This window comes from Lissotriton vulgaris, chromosome 7 (assembly GCF_964263255.1).
Source record: "Lissotriton vulgaris chromosome 7, aLisVul1.2, whole genome shotgun sequence".
In the NCBI taxonomy this organism is placed as follows: domain Eukaryota; kingdom Metazoa; phylum Chordata; class Amphibia; order Caudata; family Salamandridae; genus Lissotriton; species Lissotriton vulgaris.
In genome coordinates, this window is record NC_141695.1 from 443,762,359 (window position 1) to 443,779,228 (window position 16,870).

Here is a 16,870-nt window from a genome sequence, read left to right on the forward strand (position 1 = left end):
GTGAAGCAGGCATATCCTCCAAATTTCGCCTAGTGCAGCTAAAAATCCTACACAGAATCTACTACACCCGCACGATGCTTCATAAACTGCACAGGGCTGATCATCCGTACTGCCTTAGAGGCTGCGGAACAGAAGGAACCTTCATACACACGGTGTGGGAATGTCCACTGATTGTCAGTTACTGGCAACGGGTAGTACGCACAATGGCTCAGGCACTTCACACCACCCTTACTCTAGACTCACGGCTCTGCCTGCTAAACATCTGGGTGCCGACTGACCTCACCTTTTACGCAAGGACCTGGGTTACAGTAGGGATGGTAACAGCGAAACGGGACATAGCTCAGAAGTGGGGGTCGGCAGATCTCCCCACACTGGCCCAATGGATCCGCAACATGGACATGCTTATGTTGACTGAAAGGGCGGTGTACAAACTGAGAGGTAATCCACGTAAATGGAATGGGGTGTGGAAACCCTGGAACTCCTATAGAGGGGATATCTGTGAACCACTGGAGGAGGACGACCTCGAAGGATCTGAGAGTGACGAAGAACCTTGATTGGGTGTGTGCATGCATGTAGGGTGTGTGATACGGATTTGGGCGGGACCTAATTTCGGAAGGTGGTAGGGGGGGGGTGTAGGTGATGGGGGGCTTAGATACAACCGATTGCTCCTTTTACAGATGGACTGTGCTACGAGTTCCGAAAGATATTACTTCAAGTACGTGCCGGACTAAGTGTGCTAATTTTACTGTTTCATGTTTATTGCAAGAAAAAAAGGCAAAACTCGGAAGAATAGTAATCAACAAAACACAAAATTGCAAACTGTATTTCTACGACACATGTACATTCCTATTCATCACGTCGCCGATGAGGCCAGTAGCGCATTGGAGCTAATGCGGGTGGTCTACGTTCTATCATTTTCTGTATATTATATGACCTCATTCACCCAGTAATCATATATGACTACGTGACTGATGATGATGTAAATGCTATCTTTGTTCTGCACCAAAAATAAAAATTAAAAAAAAAGAAAAATATATCTGCACGAGTCACCTAAGAAAGCCAGGGGCATGAAGAGTCCACTATCCAAGGGACTGTCTGTTTAATCAAATGCTATTACGCTAGGTAGCATTGAATAGGGCTTGTCACAAGGTCACAACATAAATATCATACTACAGGAGTGTTTTCCTAGACAATTGGGCGGTAGCTAGAGATTTTCACCCACACACTTGAACCAGACATCCGCTCGGTTTAACACTCCTCTCTTGACACCTCTCAGACCACACAAGGGCATGCAAAAATTCATCCCTTGCCAAGGCTGTTTAAGTCGAGTTTATACCTACCGCTGAACTACCAAAGGCCAGGAAAAAGGACAGACACCAGCTGCCCTCCAGGGTGCTTTATGGGCACTTTCAAAAGAAAATAATTTCTTACCTTCAAAGTTGTGTTTTAAAAATTACAATTGCAGAGACTAAAATTGCTTATTAAACAGCTGTAAATGGCAACAGCAGATTCATTTGCAACCACCAATAGAAGAATATCCCATTCATATTCATTGGCAAAATGACGTCAGGCAGATTTACAAAAGACAATTTAAAAAAAAACACTGGCAATATATTGGAACATGTAATATCAAACAAACATTTCTTGTTGCTGTGAAACAACAGCATCAACTGATACCACAGGAACGTCAAAACTGAAAACATGCCATATGATCAAACACAAACTATTTCAAAACCACTGATGGGCAGATATAACAATCCGAAGTGTGAAAGCGGAGATCAGCAGGAAGTTAAAGCAACAATACGTTCACCGTAAATAGTGCTTACATTAGCCAAGCTCCTCGATGTGCTTTACACCTAGACAAAGTAATCAAAACACCCGACAACAAGTAAATGTCACTGTTGGGCCTCATTGTGCACCTGAGTGTATATTTTAGATGCTGGAGCCTGGATTTATCTACAAAACTGTTTTAGGAATTACAACTCTGTCTTCATTAGGACCCCAGCATAACGCCCTCCCTCCCACGCCCACACCCCCTCCTGCAACCAGGGCTGGAAACCGCACCGAATAGCCAGTATTATCATGAGTGACTCAGTGGTGTCGGATTGTGCCAGAGGTGAGGGCGAGGCCAGTCGTGTGGCCTGGTATGCGCCAAATTAATTGCCAAAGCAGCGAATGCGCGTGCATTGCTTGCAATGCAATCTGAAAAACAACTGTGCACGTTGCTTTCCCAGGCCCGGACTGGCCGTTGAGGGCACCGGGCAATCCCCCGGTGGGCCGCATGGTTGGGGGCCGGTTTTGGGCCCCTGGGGGCCGTTTTTGTTACAGGGCCGTTATGCTGCAAAAACGGCCCTGTAACAAAAACGGCCGAAAACCGGCCCTGCCACATAGCACGGTCGCACCTCTCCCCCCCTACCTTCTCCTCCCAGAGGGGGGGGAGGGGGCCGGCCGAGCACTTTGCCAGGGCCGGTTCTGGTTCCCAGTCCGGCCCTGTGCTTTCCGCGCACAGCCCCAATCCCCCCCACACTGTGTCCTAGGGGTCCTAAAGCTGCAATCCCCATTGCGGCCATGGCCATCCCCCTGATGACATCAGAGGCTAATGAAAGCAAGCAAGTCCAATAAACTCTGCTGAGTTGGAGCGCCGGTGCCAGTTGCAGCTCAAGGAAAGGTGGCGGGCTTCGCCCTCTTTGTGTCCGAGGTTGTCCTTCACAAGCAGATTGCGCACCATCCAGTGCAGGTGCGCCACCTTCCTGGGTACAGGCCGGTATTCAGTTTGGCCCAGTCCACCACCCGCAGCCGCAGGGCAGGTGCGCCGAGCCGAGAGCTGCCTGCAGCCACTTTCTAAAATCCCAGAAATGCCTTCAACCTCGGGGCTGTGGAGGGCCCCCATCCAGATCGCAGCCATAGCCCAAATCGCTACGCGTGTTATGCAGGCTGGTCAGAGTGTCGTCGGAGACCGCACAGGCCGGCATAATGCATGTCCAGGGCAGCTGAGCTCCCTCCCTCCCTCCCTCTCACCTGCAGGGCCTGGGCAACCTTCCAGCCCTCCTGCACTTGGTCCACCCTCAGAGGGCAGTGCACACTGCACATCCAAGTCTGTGCCCCCTCAGGATCAGCAGTGCCCCCTTTTCTTTAAGGGTCCTGCATGGCAGGGTGATGCATAAATGTTATTTACCATAAAGGATGATTGAAGAGGGATTCGAGGTCAGTGGCTCGGAGCTCGCAGCGCTTAACTTGCGACTGCCAGCAGTGCCATCTCAGATCTTCAGTCCATGCCTCCCCATTTCACATTATTTAATCAAATATTTATTCATGAAAGAAAGGTAAAGAACGTATATAGTCTAATTACAACCAATGCCCATTGCTAGGTGCAATTTAACGAAAAAAGCTAGGTAACAACCGCAAAATAAATAATTTAAAATACATAATGGGTAATATGTGTAATATGGTCCTAAATTGGCATCATGCACTCAGCCTTAGGTCTTGTGGTTAGGTCACCGTCACCCACAGACTTGTAAAACGCAGCACTGGTAAAACGGGAACCAAAACTGAATCTAGCCGCAACATCAAACTAAGGGCCCGCGGCCACCGGCCCACGCCATCAACATATATAGTGATCACCTCACCAGTTGAACCGAATAATCATAATCATCACGCAGGCACGCCATAATCAATCAACATATAATTATTAGTCGAATCGAATAATAAATTAAACAGTCGGACTCTCAATCACTCGGGATTACATCATTACTCGACTCTGTTAGGCAGGCTGCTGTGCAGCTTCAATAACTGATCAGGGCAGACCCCGCCTCGCCCTCACCACCCTCATTGGTGCGTGCTGCTTAGGCTGCGGCTGCGCACCTTTCTTTAATTTTAACTGATGGCTATTTAGACCTACCACCAGGCCTTGCCTCACCTGGTGCTGTGCTGCCTGCCTGGTTGTAAGTACTGGTATAACCACGTCGTCCAGATTGCGCTCGCCTCTCACAAGACAGAGCGAGGGGCAGCCGACCACGATGACTCGTGAGGCCGTGCAGGTATGCTGGGGCATGGTGGCAAAGCAGCATATGCGCGCGCATTCAATCAAAAAAAATATCTGCGCACGCTGCCTGCTGCCGCGCACAGCCCCAACCCCTGCAGAAGACCGTCACCAAAGCCCTGCCCAACTCAGTGTCCCGCCCACTGGGCCGGCAACACTGAGCCGCAGCTGCTGCATTCAACACGTCTTCGTCAAGAGATTAATTTCTGCATCAATGAGATGGATCATTATTACTAATACTTACTGACTGAAATACAAAGTAAGTGAGAAGCGTGTGAGTGGTGAAGCAGTACTTAACGTACACTACAGCAGTAACAGCAGCGCAACACTTATGGTGCCACGCATAAATAATTACTATAAAATCAATTAGGGCACTAAACGGGTGTAGACCCGGCCCTGATAATTAAGTGCCGGTGCTAAGCACCGGCAAGCACCGGCACAATTTAAGCACTGGTCATTGCCCATCTGAAACTGTCCAGAGGAGCGGAGCGACTGAGCGCCCGCCAAGAGCCAGGAGTTGAGAGATCACCCATGCATCTTCTGCGTCTGGCTGTGCCCTTCCTGGTCATATGGGGTTGCTTCCAGGGTGTGGGCCTTTCGGAACTGCCTGGGTCGAAGCATGCGCTGCGAGTCCAGGGGCCGGCCGCCCGATCCACTGGGAGGTGCCCCACCGCTGGTCTATGTTTCTGGGTGCCTCAGGGGGGGGCTCCTTGAGCCATTGCCAGGCCTCTTCCGGCGTCTGGAAGAAGTGGGACTTTCCCAGGAACAGGACATTCAGTTTGGCCAGGAAGAGCAGCATGTATTGTATCTTGCGTTCTCTCAGTTTAGCTTTCACTGAGTTAAAAATGCATCTTTGCTTTTGTACCTCCCTACTGTAGTCCGGGAAGATCATTATGCGGGTATTCTCATGCCGTATTTCCCACAGCTTCGAGCCTCTCTGAGGATCATGTCTCTGTCCAAAAAGTTCAGGAAGCACGCTATTACGGGTGTAGGCTGCGCCCCTGCAGGTGGCCGGGCCAACAGCGCCTGGTGGGCTCTTTCTATGACAAAACAAGAAGAGAACTTATCCGTCGGGAAGGTGTTCCGAAGCAAGGCGTAGAGAAATTCCGGCATATTTGTCCCTTCAATTCCTTCTCTAAAGCCCACGAAGCGGAGATTGTTCCGTCGGGCTGTGTTTTCCGCATCGTCCACTCTCCACAGGTCCTTATGAGAAGATTGGAGTTCCTGCACACCCTTACGTAGATCGCGCACTGAGTCCTTCATCTCTCCCAGCCGCGTCTCCGCCTCCGTGACCCTTCTGGACAGGTTCCCAAGGTCTTGGCGCAGGAGCGCCATTTCCGACCCAACTGCGCCAATCTGGCCTTCTAGCGCTACCTGGGATGTCTGGATTGCTTGGAGGAGGGTATCCGTATCCAAGCAGGTGCCCAGGCGCTGCTCCTGGGAGGGGGGCGATAACCTTCACATACTGATCCATCTTGCCCTAGTGCGGTGGTTTTGGGTCTCTGTTCTTTCCCATGATGAGCCCAGGCAGGCTCAGATGTTAGGCAGCCTCCACTACCGCGTGACCTGTAGTCCAGGCACCCCCGGCCCGCAGCGCACGCGATGCCCTCCTGACGCCCCCGCGAGCGGGAACCTCCACCAGTATACAGTTTTGCAGGAGGGGGGGCAGCCAAGTTCCAGTAGGGATGCAGGTACACAGGACATGGGGGAGGGGGGAAAGATGGCCAGCCGACGCTCCAACCCACCACCTGGCATCACCTCAGTAGCTCAGGTGCTCAAACCTAGGGTGCTCGAACCTCTGGCGGCCTCGCCCGCCTCCTTCAGTCAGGGCAGCCCGGTCTGAGTCTTCCCGATCACCTCTAGGCGTCGCGTTCAGAAGCGCCTCCTCCTGACTGTATGATCCGTGGCACCCTCTCCCGCCGATAGTGGGGCTATCCTCAATGCCCACCTATCACTCCACTTGCCAGGTGCCCGCCAGGGTGGTAGTAGCGGTGCCCGCCCTAGTGTGATGTCAATGGTTCAGGGGGAAGACGCCTCATCTGTCGCGGCCTCCCCCGTCGCCGTGCCAGGCTCCTTCTCACAGGAGTGATGCCCTGTGGGGGGGGGGAACGCCCACTCCAACCTGTCCACAGACCAAGCACGCGCCCCTTCTCTCCGCACCTCACCCCGCCTCACCCTCACCACTCTCCAGGCGAGTTCAGGGGCACCGGGGCACTCCACCGCCCAGCTGCACAGTGCAGAATTGTTGGCCCATGATTGGCTTGCTGTCGCTGTTCAGGCCCTACCCGTTCAGTCCCGCACTCCCAGGGGGTTCCACTCGAACGTTGGCAGCCTCCCTGCCGCGGTTTTCACTCGTGCCTCACAGCGCTGCCAGGGAGCGGACCCACACTCACCCTACGTGGGTCTCGGCAGTGAGCGCAGGTCTCCCCGTCGTCCCGCTCATAAAACTGTCTCCGCGGCTTCGCAGTCCACCACCTCAGCCGTCCTTAGGTCCGGTGGAGGAGGGGCCGCGATCTACCAGCCTCGGCTATATCCTCAGGAGTGTGGAGCCTATCGAGGCACTCCAGCCGTTGTTCCGGCGGGGCACCTTACCGCAGATCAGCCCCAGTACCCAGCGACTCCTCCGTATCAGGTCGCAGGTCCCTATGCAGCACCGCCAGTCCTCGACTGCAGCGTGGCGCCATTTTGGAGAATCGCCAGCTTGTCCGGGCGTCCCAGATTTTCAGCCCCTCGCCTTCAAATAACGGGATATTCCTCCCAAATTCAGCCCCAAGCAGCAGCGGGGCGCTTCCTCGAGCAGGTACAGTGTTGCCGGGTCTACAGGGTACCATAATCAATGTCGGATGCAGCTTTCAGCCGGAGCTCAGTGAAAGCACGTCTTACCCAGCCATGCACCATGTTATGCAATATCTGAGCTTCTAACTTCTACCATCTCCTAGAGTAAATTGTGATTGCTTACCTTTGTTTCTCTAGGAGAGTCAAGCTCCTGTTAGCCAATGAAAGTGTATTAGTATTGGGTGGGACTAAAATATTTTGGGCAAGAGACAGAACAACTGCCATAAATCCCCAAGAAGAGGCTTCCCAATGTGTGTTAGATTTACCACGTTACCTACTAGAGAATGACAAGTAGTGAATCAGTAATTTGATAACATGTAAGAACTGACTAATCAGTGTGCTCCCTCTTTTTTGTCAACATTTCCTAGTGATTCTTAATGTTGTGCTGAGGGGCTTTCCAAGTTGATTTAAAAATATTGAAAGAAAGGGACCCGGTAAGTGTGACGAAATATCAGGTACTTATGAGAGGTCACTGGAATAGGAAGGGGAACAAGGAAAGCAAAATGGAAGAAAGGAGGGAAGGAAAGAGGAACTGGAAGGTGGCGGGGAAGAGCAGAGCCCAACGTGAAGAGGGAGGTAGGTCGGAAGAATGAGAGGGTTGTGGAAGGGGGAACAGGGTTTGTACAGTGGAAGAAGGGTGCCCAGGAGAAATTAGAGAGGCTGACGGGCAGGAGGAACAGGAGCAAACAGGGAGAAGACAGGAGGAACAAGAAGGGTGATTAACAATAAGCAGAAAGAGCACCTAAAAGCGAGACACATAGGAGAGGCTGAAGGAAGCCAGTAGAAGCAGACATACATCTTCTAAAGTAATTACTTATGCAGTTCAATGTAAGTACCACTTAGGAGGATGGAAGATCCACTCTAACAACCAATAGCATCAGGTGAGAGAGTCCTTCTCATCTGGACTGAGCCTATATCGGAATGACAACGTCTAGACCACAAAGAGGCTGGTTCAAAAAAACAGTGGTTGAAGGGGGCAGAGCTAATGGCCATTGTAAGTATAGTGCAAGCTCCTTTGACAGCTGCAGTGGTGGCTGGTATCAGGGCAGAGTGGTGGTGTGGGGGAGACGAATGGACTAGGAAGAAAAAAAATAAATAATAAAAAAAAGAACTTACCTTCAGCTGCATCGCGCTCTTCAGCTCCTCTGCAGACAGGATTCCAGAATCCTGGGTGGCCAATCCGGACGCTGCACTCACAGCATTAGAACAAAGTCAGGATTGGCCTGAGCGTCCTTGATTTGCACTCTTAGGGAGACTGGGAGCCTCTGCTTGCTGTCTCCAACCCAGCCAGACAGATAGGGTTGGAGACGGCTTCAGTGCACATGTTGGTTTGGCCAGTGCTTTAAATGGGCCGGTACTCACCGGTACTGAGTACTGGCACTTCCGATTTTTTTTGCCCACAGTACCGACACTTCTCTACAGCCAGGGAGAGTTCTGGTACCGTGATCCACAGCAGGCACAGGTTAGATTTCTCCTCCAGGGCAGATTTCGCTCTGCTTCCGAGGAGCATCATTAACAGCTCCAGGTAAATGCTGGTCTTTCCTGTGGTCCTTGTCACTGGGCGGCAGCATCATGGTTAGTTTGTGATCGCTGTTTTCAGGATCCGTTTTGTGTGCAGTCGGGTGATAGATTAGAAATGTTGTGGGGTTCACCACGACTAGTTGGACTTGATAATTAGTAATTAGAGTGTGAGTTTTTAGTTGAAGGAGGTTTGTTTACATTTTAATGCAATATATGTGCGTGTGTTTTGACGTGCTGCAACTGGTACAGAAGTTATTAGGTACGATCATATATTACTCTTTGCCCCGCCCCATAGCCCCGCCCACTTGCCACACCTCTATTCTAATGAGTACCTGCACTTATTTTTTCCCATTTAAAGAACTGAGTTTGGCCATCCTGAGATGGACGGCCAAACCCACATGCGCACTGAAGGCAGTGCACCTACCACTCCCCCTCAGAGCCTTTCATCCCCTGACCTCGCCCCCAAGACTCAGCACACTGACAAGAAAAATAAATCGGGGTTACAACCTGCTTTATTACCGTTTTATTGTGCTAATTTTTTAGGGAGCTGACGGGGGGCCGATGCTCTTCCGCCACAGCAGAGGAGCTGCAATTTTATACCAGACTTCAAACTGAGGTAGGAGTTCACTTTTATGCTCATTAGTGAATTTGAATGATCTCACCTGTGGGAGAGCCTGTTTTCTTTGCAGCATTACCACGGCGCCACTTCTTGTTATATACAAAGGCTAGACCAGCAACCACGGCAGCAAGAACTACAAAGGCAACAACGATGGAAGTAGCAAGCACCGTCACATCAGGACCAGGACCTGGGAACAACAGAAGAGCATAGGGGACAGTCAATGACAGACTTCAGGCTGAATGAATGCACATACGAGTGAGTAAAGCACTTGATGACTTTTACCCCCCTACATAAATGGATTGGTCACCCAGTAAATTCATGAGGAAGTGGATCTGTGACCGAATGGTGGAGTAACGTATTAATGTGTGAATGAGTGTTGTAGGGAGAGGATGTTTGATGGAGTGGAACAGTAATTTAGTTCAGTTGTACTTGATATTAATGAAAGAGCTGCTTAGACAAATGGCCCTTATTCTGTGGGGAAACCCCGTCTGACTGTATCAGCCTGTCTTGAGGAGTAACAGACTAGCCTCAAGCCAGAATTTTCTGATTGACTTATGAACCATGTTAGAATTACACCTTAAAATGCGTTTAAACTGCTGCAGAAATGATTTCACATAGAAAATGACACATAGTCAAGTCAAGTCAATTTTTATTGTATAAAATTATTAAAAATTATTACAAAAACATTTCTAAAGTTAAAAACACATATGTAACTATTACTTATATTAGAGTCTGTTGATCATCTATAATAATATAATAAAGAGAGAGCTCAAAACCTTTGAGGCGAGTAATCTCAGGAACCACAGCACCAATCAAAACACCCAATACAGCATTGGAAAGGGAATTTGCAGCAGAAGGACATAGGCTATGTAGACGCCCACCATATACATTTAAAAGGTAAAAGAACCGTGCCAGCAAAGTAGTCCCTTGTGGGCATGTCTGCGTTGTGCTGTGGGTGTGTGCTGGGGGCTTGACAAACGCTGGGGTCGTGTGGTACGTTCTGCCCTTCATGCCATGTCTCATATCGTGTGCTGTGGGCGTGTGCTGGGGGCATGGGCGTGTGCAGGAAAAAAAAGCGAGCATTGTGCCCAATATTTCATTGTTTTTTCTTCCCAGGTTCTGTACATTCCAGGTCCGGGTGTCCACCCTTCTCCCTTTAAATACCCCTGCACCCCATAATCATAACCAACCCTTACTCCTTAAAATACTCCAGCACCCTTAAACACTAACCCATCTTAACCCTACAAATATACCCTGTACCCCAAAACCCAAACCTATCCCTAAACCTTAAAAATATCCCTGTACCCCAAAACCCAAACCTAGCCCAGAACCCTATAAATATCCCTGTACCTCAATACTCAAAGCTACCCCTGAACCCCAAAAATACCCCTGTACCCCAAAACCCAAACCTAAAAATACCCCTTTACCCCAAAACCCAAACCTACCCCTGAACCCTAAAAATACACCTGTACCCCCAAACCCAAACCTAGCCCTGAACCATAAAATACCCCTGTACCCCAAAACCCAAACCTACCCCTGAACCCTAAAATACTCCTGTACCCCAAAACCCAAACTTAGCCCTGAACCCTTAAAATACCCATCTACCCCAAACCCAAACCTACTCCTGAACCCTAAAAATACTCCTGTCCCACAAAACCCAAACCCAGCCCTGAACCATAAAATAATCCTGAACCCCAAAACCCAAAACTAGCCCTGAACCCTAGAAAAATCCCCTTGCCCTAAGACCCATAACTATCCCTAAACCCTTAAAATACCCCTTTACCCCAAAACACAAACCTACACCTGAACCCTAAAAATACCCCTATACCCCAAAACCCAAACCTAGCCCTGAACCCTAAAAATACCCAAACACCCCAAAACATATACCTCAGTACCCCAAAACATATACCCCTATACCCATACTTACCTTATCCAAACATTAAAAAAACATGCTTTTACCATTCTTGCATTTACAACGAATTTCGTTGTAAATATGTGCGTGGTAAAGGCATAAAAAATGTAATGCCAAGCATTATAATGGCATTGCGGAGTCATGGTACTTTCGTAATGAAAGTATGCAGAGTGATGGTATGCGGAAAGAAAGTTGCAGAATAATGGGTGTTTACCCTCCCCGGGTAAGTACTTTTAGGCACACCTCCCGCCACAAGTTCTAGAATTGCGAACTTTAGAGCTGGGGAGCTACGTTCGAATCTCGGCATCAGCTCAACATCCTGTGATTCGAGGCAAATCGCTTTGTCTCACCGTGCCGACCACAAATTAATGTGTTCTTCAGTAATGTAAATTGTACTCATGCCATGTTGTCGAGTTCGCGCAATATAATATTGCAAGGAAAAATAAAGTCGGGAAACTTGAGTTCACACACTACTGAATGTGCACTCTTAAGTGCATCAGCAGTGCACTGTAATTCAGAGCGTTTCACAGGCCTGTCACAGATAAGAAATGCTATCAAAATGAAATCCTACAAAACAATATATTACTGGCCGGCAGCAATTCATACCCGGACAACGTCGGGACGGGCTGCTAGTATGAAGAATAAAATGAAATATATTTCAGTTTTTTGCTATAATTCCCTGTTCGGCCTGCTGTAGGAGGGAGGACACATAGAAAAATGTGCTTGCTTTATAATGTGAAAGAATAATTTAGGAATGTATTATTGGCGCAAATAATTCATAAATTATTCACAGGTAGGGAAAATGTGCATTACTTAAATGTATACGAAATGTGACCTGTTACTTAGGCTTAAAATACTTTTTCTTTCAACTCTTGCTCATAGCTAATAAACGTTAATTTAGAACAACTTTGCCTAGCATCAGCATCCTGCTTAAGAATGCACTGACTTTAAGCTTATGTTTCTTTGGCCCCATCATGCCAAATAAGCACAGGTAAACTAATCAATGTACTATGCTGTATTTATTAGAATAAATAATGATTTAGTTATTTTTTGTATGCCTCACCAGAATATTATTGCTGGTTTATCCCAGCATATTCAATTTACTTTTGTATTCACAATGGACATACAGTGTATCTTTTAGCTTAGGTAAGAAGGCTCCCATGAGAACATTTCTCCATTTTGCAAGTGTACTACACATTGGTTTACTATACACCGGCATGAATGTTTACTGTAGGAATGGAGTGGAGAAGCATCGGAAGGTGATGACACCAACCGATGAGCAGTTTCCATTGGAAGACAGCTATCAACGGTTTCTAAAGTTTCGATACATCATTGTGCGATTTTATATTTATGAGTGTCCCTAGCTAGTTAGTCGGCCTGTCATCGTCGGCGTTCTGCAGTCGGCAGTTGGCACTCTCACCCTTTCTTGGGACTTATTTTGAGACTCGAGACTTAACCTATTTTCCTACGAGAATCTCTTAAAGGAGTCTTTATCCTTGTTACCGACAGCTATTGCTAAAGGTGACTCTTTTCTCTGCCTTATCTAAACCCTTTCTTGATCAATGCTACTGCAACAATCATTCCTCATTTACTGATACTTTGATGTTTGCTCCTGTGACTGGGGAACTCGGCTGAGTTTCCAGAAGAACTGTTTATGGGAAGTTCAACTTGCTCTTTTCCGAAAAGGAACTCTTCATGGATTCTATTACAGGGTAGATAAGGCTCTCAGTTAGTTTAGTGACAATTTTCCTTCTTGGAACACTTTGTATACATTTATGCCTGTAACTAATCAGTCTTTTACTAATATTTCTGCAAACTGAACTAATCTGAATAAAGATGATGAAAATCATACTAATCCTTTAAAAAAAGGTTTTGAAACTTTACCAACCTCTCATCATTGACTGAACATTAAGAATCTGCAAGTTGATTATGTATGTATAACTTGTATTAGTGTATAAGCTTCCTTCAAACTATGGTGGCCAAGGCCAATTGACCTATGAGGGAACCATCAGGATTTCCAAGGGATTACATTTGTAAGTTGGGGTGTTAGGTCTTTGAGACACTTTGTGAACTTTCCTGAGATTTCCTACTCATATCTGTGTCTATTTACTCTATTGCCTATGTTCATGGCAGTAATTGGAGTTATTGGAAGCTGCTGATAGCTTAAAGACCTTGGAAGCCCTCTATTAGTTTGAGGGAGTGAGGTTTGCGGCTCATGCTGCCATGGTTATGTGGTTTTAACTGGCATGTTGGGCAAGCTGCCTTTATATCATACTCCCATAATACCATCTTACTCTACATGGCACCAACGAGGTCTTTAAGAGGGGTAGGGTGACCAGTAATTATGGGTAGATAGGGAGAGGGTAGACCTTGTCTTCTCTGGTGCTATCCGAAGGGGCATCTGGGAGAAGCACAGCCACTGTAAGATGTCGAGTCCCTCTGGGCAATGCGATACCAGTGGTTTCATGATGGGCACAACAATGGTTGGTGCAACCACTTTGCTGTTGTGCGAGTTAGTATACAAAGGTGGTAAATATATCTCTCAACAAATATCCACTTTGTTTGACACAAATAAGCTTTGAAAGTTGGAAAGCCTATGTTAATGATTTGCTGTTTTTTTGGCGTATATTATGCGATGCATATTGTGCCACAGAAGTATGAAAGAATTCATAGAGGTTTACAAATACAAACAGCTACGTTGACAGGCTATCAAAATATTTGCTTGCAGGGTACATGCAGGTGGCATAGTTACAATTGGGTCATAGTGGCTTTTGGCTTTACAAACTGGATTAGGGGTGGCAGTTGGGTATATGCATTGGTTCATACACAGGAGGAGGGTATTCTGGTCAAGGGTGCTAGGGTAAGTAAGACTGTCACTCAGACATTTTGAGCAGATCTCACACCAAACTCTATGCTATCTTCTGGGGACACCTTCTCTAGAACAACCCTAAAATGGAGTCATGTTTAGGAAAACGCCTGGTCAGGAGTCAGGAAATGCCCAAGAATCAAGTTCCTTTCCCAGCATTCAAAGACCATGTTTATTCAGGAAATATATCAGATCTCTGGGAAAGAAGAGGAAGGCCAAGAATTGGCCACTGAGAAGAGAGGGTTTGGGGGGCAGTTGACTATCGGGTAGTCTGCCTCCTGGCAGTGTTGGGAAGTGGTTGCAGCCTGGCCACCCAACAAGCTTATTGGTTTTTTTTGGGCTTGCAGGGCTGGTGGCGCTATAAAGCCGGCCATTTTAAGTAGCCAGCCATCCATTGTTTATTGGTACCCAGTGGTTGTCAGTTTTTCAGGCAGGTTTTTCCCCCTCTCACCCATCCCTTTTGCCATGAAGTCTTTTTTTACTCTTATGGGCCTAGGTTTGAGGAAACAGAAGCAGGGTTTACAGTTTATGTATGTTGTCGCTTGAAGGTGCAGGGGCAGTTGTCCAAATTTAGTAGTTTATTAGTGACATAAACGCTTCATGATTTTAGAAAGGAAAGATTTTTCTCCCTTAAACTTCTGATAATTGATTTATTTACTTTTTCTTTGTAAAGTAAGAAAACTATTGCTGCAGTGCATTTTTAGTATTAAGAATACGCTACAAAGAGATGCCCGAAAAACAAACCAAGAGCAGAAGGGATGAGTTTTCAAACCCAACTATAAAGAGGGTAGTCACTAATTTGATGAAGCTGGACAGGGAGAGAATTCTAAAGTTTTAGACCAATAGCAGGAATGTTCCACCGCCACAGGGAATGCTTATGGAAAGCGGCATCTTTAAGAGATGGGAAAGGAACTGTGTTGATAAGAGACACGTCATACTTGCGGAGCTCACAAGCAAGTATGACTGACATATTGTGTGGTTTTTGCAGCAATTAGTAATTCTGGAAATCCAAAATATATATGACATCGCTGTAATCCAGATGTGATAGAATTGTTGCCGCAGAGACGACTGTTAGGACAGCGGTACGTCCTTTGAAGCCGGACCCATCCAGTTTCTAGGCACAAGCTAGTTCTGGGCACAACGGAGCGTAACGAAGAAACCGTCAGGCTCAGATCAAATCACAGTAGCCTGCTTTTATTGTTGAAACATTGGTTGCTATTTGATAGCCTATTCTTCAATCTCTAACCAAAATCTTGATTGACTTGACCACAACCTGAATCAGTCCACATAAATTGTTAAGGGTCATCCAACACTTGAATTTTATGTCCTGAAGATGGTCTAGCGGATGACTACAATGTAGACCGAAACGTCAACAATTGCACCTACTTTTACTTGGACTGTTGTTTTAAAGGATCTGAAACGTCAACAATTGCACCTACTTTTACTTGGACTGTTGTTTTAAAGGATCTGTTGTCTGTTGAACCAGTCACATCATCCTGTTGTATTTTTTTTAAATAGGTTTCCACATTAGTGATAAAGAGGTGTTTGTAATATCAAATTCAATTCTTTAAAAACATTTACACCTGTGTAAGATCTTTTTCTAACAGATTAGTTCAAGTACAAATGAGTTAAATTGAATTTCTAAATAATGTATTGCAAGTATATTGAATGTTAAAACTATGTGTGTTTTAGAAAATCCCATGTAGTAACCCTCACCTACTATTATAGCAGTGACTGTGGAGCACTTCTATGGGGGAGTGAAAGAAACAATATATCTCAAAAGCCCCTCTCCCCAACACAAACTTAAACCTTCAATGTTCTACCTCCTCCTAGACTAAGCTTCCTGACTTGAGAGTGAGACCTTAGCAGCACATTAACATGTTAGAACTGTAAATAAGGTGCCAAAATGACTGAGAGCATTGCTTTGTAATCTTCCAGCATCTTCATGAACTCCATATTCCAAAATCCATATTCCAAAAGTATGCATTTATTTTGAATGCTAAGATATTCCAGAAACTATTAACTATACAATGAATATTGTAGCAGTGTTCTTGATATAAAAGTAATTTGCTGCAAACTACAGCACAGGGTGATGCTGGGAGTGACTAAATTACCCTTCAGCAGAACATCAATTGTTCACTGTTTGATCACTGAATTTGTCACTATTCTTTGAATTGCTAATGCAGGTTTCTTACCAAGAGACGTCCTGTGTGCAAATACAACTTCAAATACAAGCAACGGCGGTTCCTCCGCTAAGACGGAGGAGCGTCGCCACACAGGAAAAATGACATGATAATAACTCCACAATATTATCGTATTTTGTTTTTAGAAGGCGCTGAAGGTGTGTGGCGTATCTGCCCACAGAGCAGGGGGAGGAGTGGTGAGCACTTTCTAATTGTGTATTACGGTTACGCTGGCCGTGTTGGGCCGGTCAAACTTTCGGTCATATGCAAATCAGTCTGACCCTGTGCCTCATGGGAACAGTCCAGCGCGAACTGCCACTGGATTCAAGCTAGCCTGACTGATGACGGCTGATTAGCCAGAAACCAGTTACAGGATGCTTGTTTCCGGTCAAGGGAAGACATGGCTTGGCAGTTTGGGCTGGACTGTTCCCATGAGGCACAGGGTCAGACTGATTTGCATAATGCCATGTCTGAACTGGAGTGGCGGATTGAGCTAACAAATGATGATGGATTAAACCCTGATCAGTTGACTGGGGGTGAGTGCTTGCAATGTTCAATGTTCAACACTCCGTCCATTATACCCTTTGGTTTTGCTTTGTTCGCCCTAAGCTGGCAGGGGATGCCCAGACGTGGGTCCCTTGCTCACTTTGCCACTGGATTCAAGCTAGCCTGGCTGATGACGGCTGAAGACATGGCATGGCAGTTTCGGCTGGACTGTTCCCATGAGGCACAGGGTCAGGCTGATTTGCATATGGCCATGTCTGAACTGGAGTGAGCTAAAGAATGATGATGGATTAAACCCAGATCAGTTGACTGGGGGTGAGTGCTTGCAATTTTCAACACTCGGTCCATCAACCCCTTTGGTTATGCGCTGCCTTTGCGACCCCTGGCTTTA

General features: G+C 46.9%; 1 protein-coding gene across 1 annotated transcript in view; it reads right to left on the reverse strand.

Annotated features, from left to right (window-relative positions):
• Positions 1-16,870, reverse strand: part of LOC147701819 (uncharacterized) — a 786,161-nt gene that overhangs the window by 45,570 nt on the left and 723,721 nt on the right. The window contains exon 8 of the mRNA XM_086930459.1: positions 9,058-9,201. Coding sequence (XP_086786585.1) covers positions 9,058-9,201 — 144 coding nt within the window. The remainder of the gene's footprint in view (positions 1-9,057; positions 9,202-16,870) is intronic.